This window comes from Eulemur rufifrons, chromosome 8, assembly GCF_041146395.1.
Source record: "Eulemur rufifrons isolate Redbay chromosome 8, OSU_ERuf_1, whole genome shotgun sequence".
Lineage (NCBI taxonomy): Eukaryota > Metazoa > Chordata > Mammalia > Primates > Lemuridae > Eulemur > Eulemur rufifrons.
The window spans coordinates 105268333-105281253 of NC_090990.1; the positions used below are offsets into that span (position 1 = coordinate 105268333).

The following is a 12921-nucleotide window of genomic DNA, read 5'->3' on the forward strand; positions in this document are numbered from 1 at the left end:
GTGACCCTTCTTTCTTGTCTTGCCCTCCTTATTTCTAAACAGCTTAGGAAAATACTCTGAGAAGATAAAAAATTGTTCCTCCACCTGTCCACTGACAATTTGGTTACAAACAGAAGAACTTTCTTGCTTTCAAGCAGATTTATGGATGTGCATTTGATTTAGTGAGTTGGGAGTGGGTGAATACAAAAGAGTAAAAGTAACTGGGAGCTGGGGAAGGGGGAGGGAAAAGAGTAAAACACCCTTTTCTTTTTCTTTCCTGGAGAAGCAGGGAGGAAGTGAGAGATAATCAGAGCCTAAAGAACACACCTTACTAAAGAGGCAATGAGGTAAACAGTGAACATAAACAATGTGTTCCCCAACTTTGCAGGTAGAAGCTGAACAGATGAGGGGATAAGCAACAGGATGTGAACACGCCCTTACCATTTCCGTTCCCGAGAACAGTGAGAACCAAGCAGAGGGTACAGGGTGAGGAACAGCACAGGCACACAGCGCCAGAGCCCCAGAGGCTAGATGGGGAGGGAGAAGACACCTCAGTCCCCTAGGCCCGCTTTCCAATGAGGACTGGAAAGAGATTTAAAATTCGTGGCAAGTTCTCCTTTCTTTCAGAGAAGCCAGTTTTTTGTTTTTAATAGAGATGCGGGGCAAGAGACAAAGGGGATCTTCCTGAACAGTAACAACAGCATGCCCTACACTCTGCCACCCCAATCCTAAAGGACTCCTGGAACTATGGGATTGTTTTTCACAGATTCGGTACTTATGAGCCGGAATAGACGGCTGCCTCTGAAGTCACTGCACTGGCTAAGGCTAGGCATGAAATTCCCTCAGAAGCACTTTCCTTTTACCTCAGAACACTGCTCCTAGACCAGAAGCATCCCCACACTCACTCGTCCTCCGACGGCAACTCGCCCTACATAGGTTTTAGGGTCCGGGGACCCTCCTCCCCTTGGGCTGCGGGTAAGTCACTCCACAGCCCCCTCCGCACCCCCCCGCCGAGTAGCAGCACTGCACAACAACCATTTTCCCCGCCAGGAGCACACCGTGTCCACGCGCCTCTGCGACCTCGCTGATTGGTCGGGCTCCTGGTAAACAAGGACCGGGCAGCCAATGGGACGGCTGTGCACGAGGGCAGCACGAGCCTCTGGGGCAGCGCTCGCGTGGCTCCGCCGGCCGGGCTGCTATATAGAGCAGTTTCCGGCTCCCGGTAGAAACCATTCACTCGTCAACTCAGGCTGAGTGATATCCGCGACCCGGCGAGATCGGGATTTTCTTCCAGCCATTGTGCTGGGGGGAAAAGTTTTTTTTCTTTCGCTTGAAATCCTTCGGCGTAACCAGCCGCTTAAAAATTTTGGACACCTTTTCGAAAACCTAGTAGTTAGGATTCGTTTGTGGGCTTCTTTAAATCTTATTTTGCTTTTAAGCCCAACCTGCTTGAGGACACCCTCACTCTTTCTTAGGAAGAGTGAAATAACTTACTGCAAAGGGTGCTTCTTGAATTTGGCGTTTTGATTTTTTGTTTCGCCCCCTTTTCTGATTCTTGAACCAGCCCACTCATGGTGATGTTCAAGAAGATCAAGTCTTTTGAGGTGGTCTTTAACGACCCGGAAAAGGTGTATGGCAGTGGCGAGAAGGTGGCCGGCCGGGTGATAGTGGAAGTGTGTGAAGTTACTCGAGTCAAAGCCGTTAGGATTCTGGCTTGCGGAGTGGCTAAAGTCCTCTGGATGCAGGGATCCCAGCAGTGCAGACAGACCTTGGAGTATTTGCGCTACGAAGATACGCTTCTCCTGGAAGACCAGCCAACAGGTAAGTGGTCCGGCTGTCTGTTGTTGGAGCGTTTAAGATGGTTAGAGAAGAGAACTGAAAGGAATTAATAGAACCTACACTCAATGCTTTAAGTCGCTCAGTTTGGTTTGAATTACGTGTTGCTTCCTTTTCTTTTTTAGTTTTTATTTGCAAACATTCCCCCAGCCCCCCTAAAAGAGAAATTTGTACAGTTTCTTACAGTACTGTCCTGAAGGTGGTCCTTGAGGGGTGTTGCCTCAGCTATATAAAGACTTGTATATGCATAAGTTGCTTATTCTTTGCTTGCTTCCTGTTTGAGATGTTAGTAGGGGAACTCCTGGGTGAGCATTTGAGCATTGCAGGGCTTTGCAACTTTTTGCGCAACAAAATACATCAGAGGCTCTCATTTAAGAACATAAGGGATGAAATTGAGCTACTACAATACTCTTGGTGGCTGCCCAAGCGTTCTTTATCACACAGATGCATTTTAAGTGCAATAAGAAACCTAATGGTTACTCGCTTTTCTCTCCCTTCAGGTGAGAATGAGATGGTGATCATGAGACCTGGAAATAAATACGAGTATAAATTTGGCTTTGAGCTTCCTCAGGGGTAAGTATCAGCAAAATAAATCTTTGGGTTCTTCTATCTCTAAATATCTTCCCCTTTTTTGATCACTTTACTGTTCTTGGAGACCATTTTTAAATTGTTTTTCTTTCATTGACACAGGCCTCTGGGAACATCTTTCAAAGGAAAATATGGGTGTGTAGACTACTGGGTGAAGGCTTTTCTTGATCGACCCAGCCAGCCAACTCAAGAGGCAAAGAAAAGCTTTGAAGTGATGGATCTGGTCGATGTCAATACCCCTGATTTAATGGTGAGGTTTCATTAAGATTCTGTTCTCCTGGGTCACAGGGATGATAAATCAGGTGGCTTGGGCATTACATTGAAGTATCTCAGAACACTTTTTTGTCCCATTCTGTGTAGGCACCTGTGTCTGCTAAAAAGGAGAAGAAAGTTTCTTGCATGTTCATTCCTGATGGGCGGGTATCTGTCTCTGCTCGAATTGACAGAAAAGGATTCTGTGAAGGTAAAAACCTAGTGTTTAAAATAGTAGATATAATGGAAACTCTGGGTTTGGAGGTGAGGGCACAGGACTGGGGCAGAAAAAATATCATTAATTGTCCTTAGTATTAATAATTTTTCATCTTTCTTATTGTTAGGTGATGACATTTCCATCCATGCTGACTTTGAGAATACATGTTCTCGAATTGTGGTCCCCAAAGCTGCCATTGTGGCCCGCCACACTTACCTTGCCAATGGCCAGACCAAGGTGCTGACGCAGAAGTTGTCATCGGTCAGAGGCAGTCATATTATCTCAGGGACATGTGCATCGTGGCGTGGCAAGAGTCTTCGGGTGCAGAAGATCAGGCCTTCTATCCTGGGCTGCAACATCCTTCGAGTTGAATATTCTTTATTGGTGAGTGGATGGGAGTGGCTGTGTGAGAGAAATTGTTTATCTGTTACAACAGTTGGGTTTTCTCCAGACTTCTAGTCCAACAGACTACCATCTTCTTTTCTAGATCTACGTTAGTGTGCCTGGCTCAAAGAAAGTCATCCTTGACTTGCCCTTGGTAATTGGCAGCAGATCAGGTTTAAGCAGCCGAACATCCAGCATGGCCAGCCGAACCAGCTCAGAGATGAGTTGGATAGATCTGAACATCCCCGATACCCCAGAAGGTGAGCCAGACCTAACATCTTTTCTTTCCTTTTGGTCTGCTTGGGTTTGTAAAAGTGATGATCCAGCATTTCTTGGCTAGACTTCTCATCTCCCCATATTTTCTCTTTGTAGCTCCTCCTTGCTATATGGATATCATTCCTGAAGATCATCGATTGGAGAGCCCCACCACTCCTCTGCTAGATGACATGGACAGCTCTCAAGACAGCCCTATCTTCATGTATGCTCCTGAGTTCAAGTTCATGCCACCACCTACTTACACTGAGGTGGGAATTGTCATTTTTAACGTTATATTTGTCCCAAGCCTTCTATAAGAAGTTGACTTAGAGGGATGGCCAAACTGGTTCTTTAGTTCGTATTCAAACTAAAAGGGTCTCTGCTTTCTTCTTCCAGGTGGATCCCTGCATCCTGAACAACAATGTGCAGTGAGCATGTGGAAGGAAAGCAGCTGTACCTACTTGTTTCTTTCTGCCTCTCTTCCTGGACTCTCCCTTTTTTAGAGACTTAATAGTCTCTACAGCAGGCTATGGGTCCACCTCAGCCTCTGACTTCCTAATGCAGGAGGTGATCAGCAGGCAGTCTCCTGGGCCTTAAAAGGTGTGGACTTGTCTTCAACCAACGCCAGTGTTGTGATATAGAGGTGTTTGCTGGACAGGTTTTAAAACACACTAGAAAAACCCAGGCCCATCCATTTTCTCAGATCTCCTTGAAAAATGGAGGCATTTTCAGACTTTTGAGTCGGGTAGAAATGACCCCCTCACATGGTCTTCTTAAGAGTTTATGAAGGTTTTCTATAGATTGTTAAAACAACATTGGACCTTGAAGTTCCTATGCCATGTGGAGCAGAGCCAATTTAGCAAAACTAGGAAAACTGTGGCCAAAACTTTGGGAAAAAGGGGTTCTTAAAATCTGTGTACCCAATTGTTTTTGTACTTACAGAAAAAGAAAACTCTTCCAGGGCTGATTTGGTTTGGACTTTGGAAGGAGATTTCCCTGTGAATTAAAGGGAAAGTGCTCTAAGCTTGTCTTTGCTTAGAAAGTACTTTAACCTGGCTTAAAACAATAGTAACTGTGTCTCACCAAAGGTCTTAAAAGCCATTTTTATAGCGTGTTGCACTGTATTCTCCTGTTGCAAACATTTTCATATGGGAGGATGTGTTTTTCTTTTCATGTGAGTCCTTGGAATTGATTCTAAGGTGATGTTCTTAGCACTTTAGTTCCTGTCAAATTTTTTGTTCTTTTTCCCCTCCATCTTAAATGTAAGCTAAAACTGGTCTACTATGTCTCTAGGGGTAAGCACAATGACAAAAGTGTTACTACTTTCGAGACTTTGTCCCAGTATACAGAACTGTATAATTCTAACACTTTAATTATATGAAAGGGTTGCTGCTGTCAGCCTTGCCCACTGTGACTTCTCCAGACCCAAGGAGGAACTCTAGATCAAGAAGCCCCAACACTGGTCAGAGCCTCCAGACACTGCCTTGAGAAACTAGAGGGCAAGTCTTCACTGAAGTCCCTCGATCTCCCTGCCCAGTGTTAGGAGATAGGGATATTAGCCTCTCTCTCACTGTAGCTGCCAACAATTGGTCAGTCACCCTCAGCCATAGCACTTTGTTCACTGTCCTGTGTCAGCACTGAGCTCCACCCTTTGCTGAGAATTATTACAGCCAGAAAGTATGTGAGCTGAAGATGGTTTCATTTTTTGTTTGTTTTTTAATTATGTATCTTTTTGTATGATAAATACTATATTTTGTACTTAACCAGATATATTTTCACCCCGGGTGGGGATATTCTTTGTAAAAAAATAAAAATAAAAGTTTTTTTAATGACAAAAAAGGTTTTGTTTCTTCTTGTCTGTGAGATGGCATTGGAGAACTTATATAAGAAGTTGTGCCTAAGGAGGTTTCCTCTACTTTGCAATCCACACTACTGAAAACCCCATGGAAAGAACTCTCCTATTGACTGACCCTATCAAATGTAGTCAAAGTGGGGGTTGGAGGGGTGAAGAGGAAAGGAATTGGTTTGGTCTTTCTGATTCACCAAAGAACTACAATGAGATTTTCTGATTGCCTAAACTAGTTTTCCAAATCCACAGGTAATCATTAAATTCCTTCAATTTTAGAGTTCATAAGTTCTTGAAATGCAGGGGAAAAAATTGGTTTATGAGGGGATTTAAAAGGAGAGGTTGAAAATTTTATTTCATTGTGGGTGTCTTCCAAGTGTAAAGCTGGTTTATATGCTGACAAGGATAAGATGAGTTTAGAGTTGGGAGTATTCGTTGTTGGAGGTCGCTACCATTTTTTTTCTCCATAGTTCCTACCCAAGCACATAGTCATAACTCAGTAAATGTTTGCTAAATATTCAACCCCACCCTTATCCCTTCCTATTTCTTCCTTGTAGGGTAATAATTATAGATTAATACCACAATTACACTTTTTTTTTTTGGAGACAGGGTCTCACTGTTGCCCAGGCTAGAGTGCAGTGCTATTGTAGCTCACCGTAACCTCAAGGTCCTGGGCTCCAGTGATCTCCTGCCTCAGCCTCCTCAGTAGCTGGGGCTACAGGCATGTGCTTCCATGCTCAGCTAATTTTTCTGTTTTTTGTAGAGATGGGGGTCTTGCTCTTGCTCAGGCTGGTCTCGAACTCCTGAGCTCAAGCGATCCTCCCACATTGGCCTCCCAAAGTGCTAGGATTACAGGCGTGAGCCACTTCACCCAGCCTCCCCCTTTAATTGAAGTGATCTTTATTCATGAAAGAGTGACAGGTGAGAAACCCTGAGATGGCAGAGGTCAATGTACTTTTTGATTTCTGGCTCATTTAAATATTTGCAGACAGATCTAGTCCTGGCCCTTGCAGGCTCCCAGAAGTTCTACATAAAATAAATGTGAATCAAACAGTAAATGAGATTGAAAAGATCCTTCCCCATTTCAATCTTCATTTTTCGTTTAGTTTATCTTTCATTCTCCATAGCTCTCTCCTGGCTCTTTGTGTCTCTGTTTTTCATTACCAATGAGTCGGTTTCTAGCTGTCCGTAGTGCCAGGTGACTCTCACTTGAACCCGCCCTACTCCTTTCTCACCTGTTCAAGAATTTAGTGGCTCCTCCCCTTTGAATTTGTGACCAGGAAACTAGGTCAAAGTTGATGGAAAAGTTTCTTCTGTAACTTGTTTTCCAGGGGCTGGAGTGGTGGAGGAAGGACAAGAGCAGGCCAGAGGGAAGGACAAGGGGGATGGAGAGACCATGGAGCACGTGAGCCTGGTTGTTTGTGTACACAGTCTGGCTACTGGCACATGATATGAGAATGGCAGTGGCAGGGAGAGGATAGATAACTTACACCCTAGCCTTTTAGAGATTTGATCCTGGAAGGGCCAGAATATACGCATTCCTTCCTGATACCCTAATACCCCTAAGCCAGCACTGTCAGAAAGAACTTTCTATGATGATGGAAATGTTCTTTATCTGTGCTGTCCAATACCGTAGCCACTAGCCACATGTGACTGTTGAGCTCTGAAATATGCCTACTGTGACTGATTAACTAAATTTTTAGTTGTTTAATTAATTTAACTTTAAATAGCTTTGTGTGACTACTATATTGAGCAGCACATCAAAATCTGAGGAAATAAATGATAGAGCTGTTCCCCCAGAGGAAACCCATCCCCCGCTTAGAGCACAAAATCTCCACTCTACTTCCTTTTGCCTTCTATACACAACTTCTACCTCACCCCAGGACATTTTCTGCATACAGGCTCCCTTAATTATACTTCTCTGGGTACTGGCCTAGCTGTTTCTCCACTTAGGTGGGTAAATATTTTGGGGTTTCTTTGCCCATGCTCTTCTCATATGCTTCCTTTTTTTTTTTTTTTTTTTTGAGACAGAGTCTCACTCTGTTGCCCTGGCTAGAGTGCTGTGCCGTCAGCTTAGCTCACAGCAACCTCAAACTCCTGGGCTCAAGTAATCCTCCTGCCTCAGCCTCCCGAGTAGCTGGGACTACAGGCATGCACCGCCATGCCTGGCTAATTTTTCTATATATATTATTTTTGGCTGTCCATATACTTTCTTACTGTTTTTAGTAGAGACGGGGTCTTGCTCTTGCTCAGGCTGGTCTCGAACGCCTGAGCTCAAACGATCCACCCGCCTCGGCTCCCAGAGGGCTAGGATTACAGGCGTGAGCCACCGCGCCCGGCCTTCATATGCCTTTTAATTTTTAAAGAGCTGTAACCGGCCGGGCGCGGTGGCTCACGCCTGTAATCCTAGCACTCTGGGAGGCCGAGGTGGGCGGATCGTTTGAGCTCAGGAGTTCGAGACCAGCCTGAGCAAGAACGAGACCCCATCTCTACTAAAATTTGAAAGAAATTATATGGACAGCTAAAAATATATATAGAAAAAATTAGCCGGGCATGGTGGCGCATGCCTGTAGTCCCTGCTACTCGGGAGGCGGAGACAGGAGGATCGCTTGAGCCCAGGAGTTTGAGGTTGCTGTGAGCTAGGCTGACGCCATGGCACTCACTCTAGCCTGGGCAACAAAGTGAGACTCTGTCTCAAAAAAAAAAAAAAAAAAGAGCTGTAACCTTCGTGTGTAGCCATTAGAGGAGATCTAGTTCTGAGTATCATTTATTCATTAGGTCCAATTTGGTATAGGAAGATCTGAGAGAAATCAGAAAGAAAATTATCTAAAGAGAGAAAAGGCGGGTACTTCCACAAGCAGGGTCCTTAGTTACCTGAATTGATACCTCTAAACAGAATGGACACAAGGATCTAACCTGGTTGAGGCACTAGGAGGGAAGAGTGTGGAGAATGGATCTGACTAAGCATATGATCAGCAAAAAACAATCACACAAGAGCCGAAGGGTATGAAGTAGGGTCAAGGAGTGACCTTTGCTGAATTCTTTTTTGTCTAACATGTTTTGTTTGTTTTTTGAGAATGGGGTCTTGCTATGTTGCCCAGGCTGGAGTGCAATAACTATTCACAGGTGCAATCATAGTGCAGCCTCAAACTCCTGGCCTCAAAGGATCCTCCCCTGCCTCAGCCTGCCACTTAGCTGGGACTACAGCAGTGTGCCCGGTGACCTTTGCCTGATTCTTTCAATACAGACCCTCTTAGAGTTCTTTCCTTGACCACCTCTAGGAAATAAAATGCATAAGGTGAATGAGGAAAATATTTTACTGATCCTGCAATGGCTACAGTCCCTGTACCAAGCACCCTGATCTCAATAGTTTTGAACTGGGAGATGGGAAGACTTTGTCCGTTTTCTGTTCTGACCTCAAGTCCACCTCCATTTCCTAAACTGAAAAATTCCCTTTCAGAGGTAGCTAAAGATTCAGGGCTGCAGGTCCTGGCCCAATAGTCTAAAACCTGGAAAAAGTTCAGAGACTAGCCTTCCTATACTATTAAGGAAAAATAATATAGTATAGTATAGTAGTTAAGCATGTGGTCCCTGAAGGCAAACTATCTAAATTAAAATCCTACTTCTACCACTCAACCAGCTGTGTGACCTTGGGAAACTTGTTTAACCTCTCTGTGCCACAGTTTATTCATTTGTAAAACAGGGGATAATAATAGCACCTATCTCAGAAAATTGTTGTAAGGATTTTAAAAATACATGTGAGGTGTTGGAGCAATGGCAAGCAAGTGCTTCTTATCTAAAAAAAGAGACATATCCCTCACCACCACCTTGAAAAATAACTTTCAGTCATGTCCAGAAGATTGCTTTTCCTCTCCAACCTTTCACAATTAAGGCCATTCTCCTGTTGCTCCTCTTGATTCTCTTTCTTTGTTGGGGGAACAAAACAGTCTGGGGAAGAGGTCAATGTGTAGGAGCTGACTCAGCTGGAGTTGCATGGCAGGGGAGAGGTAGCCCACTCTTGGGACTCCCACCCCTAGGCCCAAACAGTCTCTTTGCACACACCCTGGCATCTCAGGGTATAGCTCCGAGAGCGCCAGGGGTTTCTCTTTCATACTCCCAGTGTGCTTCACAGGCCTGTGACCTTCTGGAAATTGAGCTTTCTTAACTTTTCAGTATACAGCTCCAGGGAAAAGATTCCCACCATTTGGAGTGATAAACTGAGGACTAGAGAGTGCTAGAGATACAATGTGACACTACAAAGGACTCCCAGACTCCTTGTTCCAAGGTATTGCACCTCATTTGATATTTTTCCCTGGGGTGAACTAGGGCAATTTAGCCTATTTAGGCTATACCTGTTCTGTCCTGACCTTTCCTTTGGCTTGACCCTTCCCTACTCTCTCTGGACCTGTTATGTAAGGAGGAAAGAATAAACAGACTCGGAAGGCTGGGTTTTTCTGACTACCAATTGATTAGTCATCTCCAGGAAACAGGGTGATGGGAGAAGGAGGAAGACAAGAACATGGGGACAGCGTGAATTCCACGTGCCTGAGTCCTGGGATGCCAAGCAAGGTCCATTCTCAGTCCTTGCTGGGTAATGGAGCTGATGACTGCCTTTCCAAGTCAATCAAATGGTCAGTAAACAGGTTCTTGGAAATGTGTGGCTGGGTTCCCAGCTTGGATATTTTTAACCTCCTGGACAGATGGACAGAGAATGGATTTCAGTTGCTGAGAGGGGAGGGGATTTTCAGGGGCATGAGAACTGTGCTGCCCTTATATGGTTCTGTGGCTTAAGATTCCTCTCTCTCCATTTCACCTGTCAAATTCTGACTTCCTCCATTTATCCAGACTCAGGGTTAATCTTTTGTCTCCTATTCTCCCATTTTTCTTAATTCCCAGTCTTTCATGCTTGCCTCACCTTCCAACTCTGAGGAAATTTTGTTTTCTGTTCCAGACTCCAAGATGTTTTTACCTCTGTATCCCTGCAGATCAGGAAGAGAGGAGTTGGGCAGGGACCAACGGCTTCTTTGCTACCCCTGGAGAAAGGTGTAGCCCTGCCAGTGGTACTCACAGGCTTCTCTGCAGTTCTACCTCCTCAAGCTGTCCTGCAGGAAAGCTCCAAACTCTCCTGCAACCTCATGTACCCCATTGCCCCCAACTCTTGGGAACAGAATTCAAGATCATGGAAGACCAGGTCTGGGCTTCATATACCTTGGAAAGTAGAAGAAATATTTGTAGAGGTCAGAGAGGTTGGATATGGTGACAAAGTCTGACAAGGCAAGATCTATTTTCTCTGGTTTTGGAAAACTAGGTCACCTGGGAGGTGGAGGAGCTGGGAGAGAGGTGGATCATTGACAAGCCCAGAATATCTTTTTTTTGGTGATATCTGCTTTATTTTTTTTTAATTTCAGCTTATTATGGGGGTACAAAAGTTCAGGTTATATATATTGCCCATGTCCCGCCCATCCCCCAATATCTGCTTTAGACCAGAATATCTTTTTGACTGTGAGGAAGGTCTGGAGGTTAGGGATGAAGGCAAGGAAGGAGAGATGAAAATTAGGAAAATTCCAAAGTTGGGGCTTCATCTTCCCTTGACCTTCTCTTTAAACTGAATACCCATCTATATCCAAAGACTGCTTCCTCCTCTCCTCTTGTTCTTTTCTATCTCAGCACCCCTTCCGATATTGCCCACTCTGCTTTGTGGGTGGAGGAGGGAATCTCTGACATAGGTGCTGTAAGACTGATGGGAGGCCAGAGGGGAGAAAGAGTTAGGGAAGGGAGATCACAGCGTGCTTCATGTTTCTCTCCCTGTGTCTTCATTTTAGCTGATGATGCACTGAAGCATAGCTGGAGGAAACTCTAAGCCAGAGGCAGCAAACCAGGGGCTTGTAGGCAAAACCAGCATATAGACAAAAACCTGTACAGTTCTTCCTAAAAATCTGAATTGATTGTAAACACTTAAAAACCAGATTTCACAAAAATCCACCATTCTGGCTTCTCTCAAAAAGCAATCATATTTGGTTACACTGAACCACATTCTTTCATGGCATCCGCCAGCTGGGGCTGAAGGAGCCCAGCTAGCTCTGGTTTGCCAGTTCTCACCACTCCCCATTGCTTTACACCCACGTATTTCACTCCCTTATATCTGCCAGATCCTGTTTGGTGTTTAGGTTTGCTTTGGCTTGTCACCTCTGCTCTAAGTAGAGCTTCTCAAATATTTCCTCTGCAGAACCCATAAGATTCAAGAGAGTGACCCATTTTCCCCCAGGGTTCCCAGAGCAGTCCAGAGTAGCTGTCATAAGCCAGAAATGTCTTTGAAGTATCTATCTTATCTTTAGAAAATGCACATTTTGATTTACACTGAATAATATATTTGTGTTGGTTTTAGTATAAAAATGATTCCTCTTCCCCCACCAAATCTTAAAAGTAAAATTAACACTCTGGAAGATGTGCCATGTGTATTCTGTGGCTCCAAATAGTCTTCACCACATTACCCCAAGAATAACCCAATTTAAGCAGCACGGCATAAAGGCATGAGGCAAAGAGATACACGGGGGAAAAGACATGGAGAAAGAGTCGAGAAGAGGAAAAGAATCTGAAAGACAAGAATGAATCTGAAAAAAAAAAAAGAATGAGTCTGAGTGATAAACTCTCTATCTGGTCCCTTCTGGCCTGGCCTAGTCCAGCTCCTGAGATATGTATAGACATCATTAATATCTCTGGGCAGGTGTTAGAGTGGTAGTTTAGCGTGGAAAGCAAGACCGAAAACAGGAGCCAGGCCAAGTAAGGGAGAGGTGAGGGGCCAAGGGCAGCCAAGTATGGTCAGACAGGAAAGATTATGTAGGCGCCAGGAGAGAGGCTGGGGAAAGGAAATGGGAGACTTAGAAAAGGGCTGATCAGCATTTGCTGCTTCCTCTCCGAAATGGTCATACCAGAGTATAAGGAGGAGTACCAGAGTTTCTTTTCCTGTCCAAATGGGACTTTACGCATTCTCTCCAGGATATGAAAGACCTCAAATCTGCATCCAAACTTAGGGGTTTTTTTCCCTCCACCTTTTTTTAGTAAGATAAAGTTAGGTCTAACTAACTCCCTCCTGTTCTAGGACTGTTAACATTGCCCTGAGTGTAACAAAGAATGTTAGAGACAGGATTTGGATGTTTTCCCCCTTTCTCTACTGTACACCAAGAGAAATGGAATCACAGGACGGGGATCATTCAGGGAGGGCCTGGGGAGCATAGCCCACAGCTGAGGATCCTAGGGGAAGAGGTGGTTTGAGCATGGAGAAGAATAGTCCCAGACTCTGACATGGGGACACAGCCCCTCCCTGCATTGGTCAGGATCAGGTCTGAGGAATCTCTGGATTCCTTTCCCAACATCTTGGCTGCCCAGGGTGATAGCACCTAACCTCTCAGGTCTTGCAGTTACGGTAAGATCAGTATCTTCCCAATATCTCCCATTAGGGTTGCGAGGGAACCTCCCGTCCCTTCTACATACAAAGAGACAAATTAAGTGATACCAGGAAACTAGAAGAATTTATTTCCAGCTTTGTGGTCCCAAATGACCTGGG

At 44.6% G+C, this 12921-nt stretch overlaps 1 protein-coding gene across 2 annotated transcripts; it reads left to right on the top strand.

Annotated features, from left to right (window-relative positions):
- The first annotated feature begins 1224 nt into the window (after positions 1-1224).
- Positions 1225-5342, top strand: TXNIP (thioredoxin interacting protein). Of its 2 annotated transcripts, XM_069480703.1 has the most exons (8): positions 1225-1800; positions 2316-2388; positions 2506-2653; positions 2764-2866; positions 3000-3256; positions 3360-3516; positions 3629-3780; positions 3908-5342. In XM_069480703.1, the coding sequence occupies exons 1-8, from the start codon at positions 1551-1553 to the stop codon at positions 3941-3943; spliced, it is 1176 nt and encodes a 391-aa protein (XP_069336804.1). In that variant the 5' UTR covers positions 1225-1550; the 3' UTR covers positions 3944-5342. The 2 variants fall into 2 exon arrangements, with proteins under 2 accessions (XP_069336804.1, XP_069336803.1); XM_069480702.1 differs by lacking the exon at positions 3908-5342 and having other exon boundaries at positions 3629-3901.
- The last annotated feature ends 7579 nt before the right edge of the window (positions 5343-12921 follow it).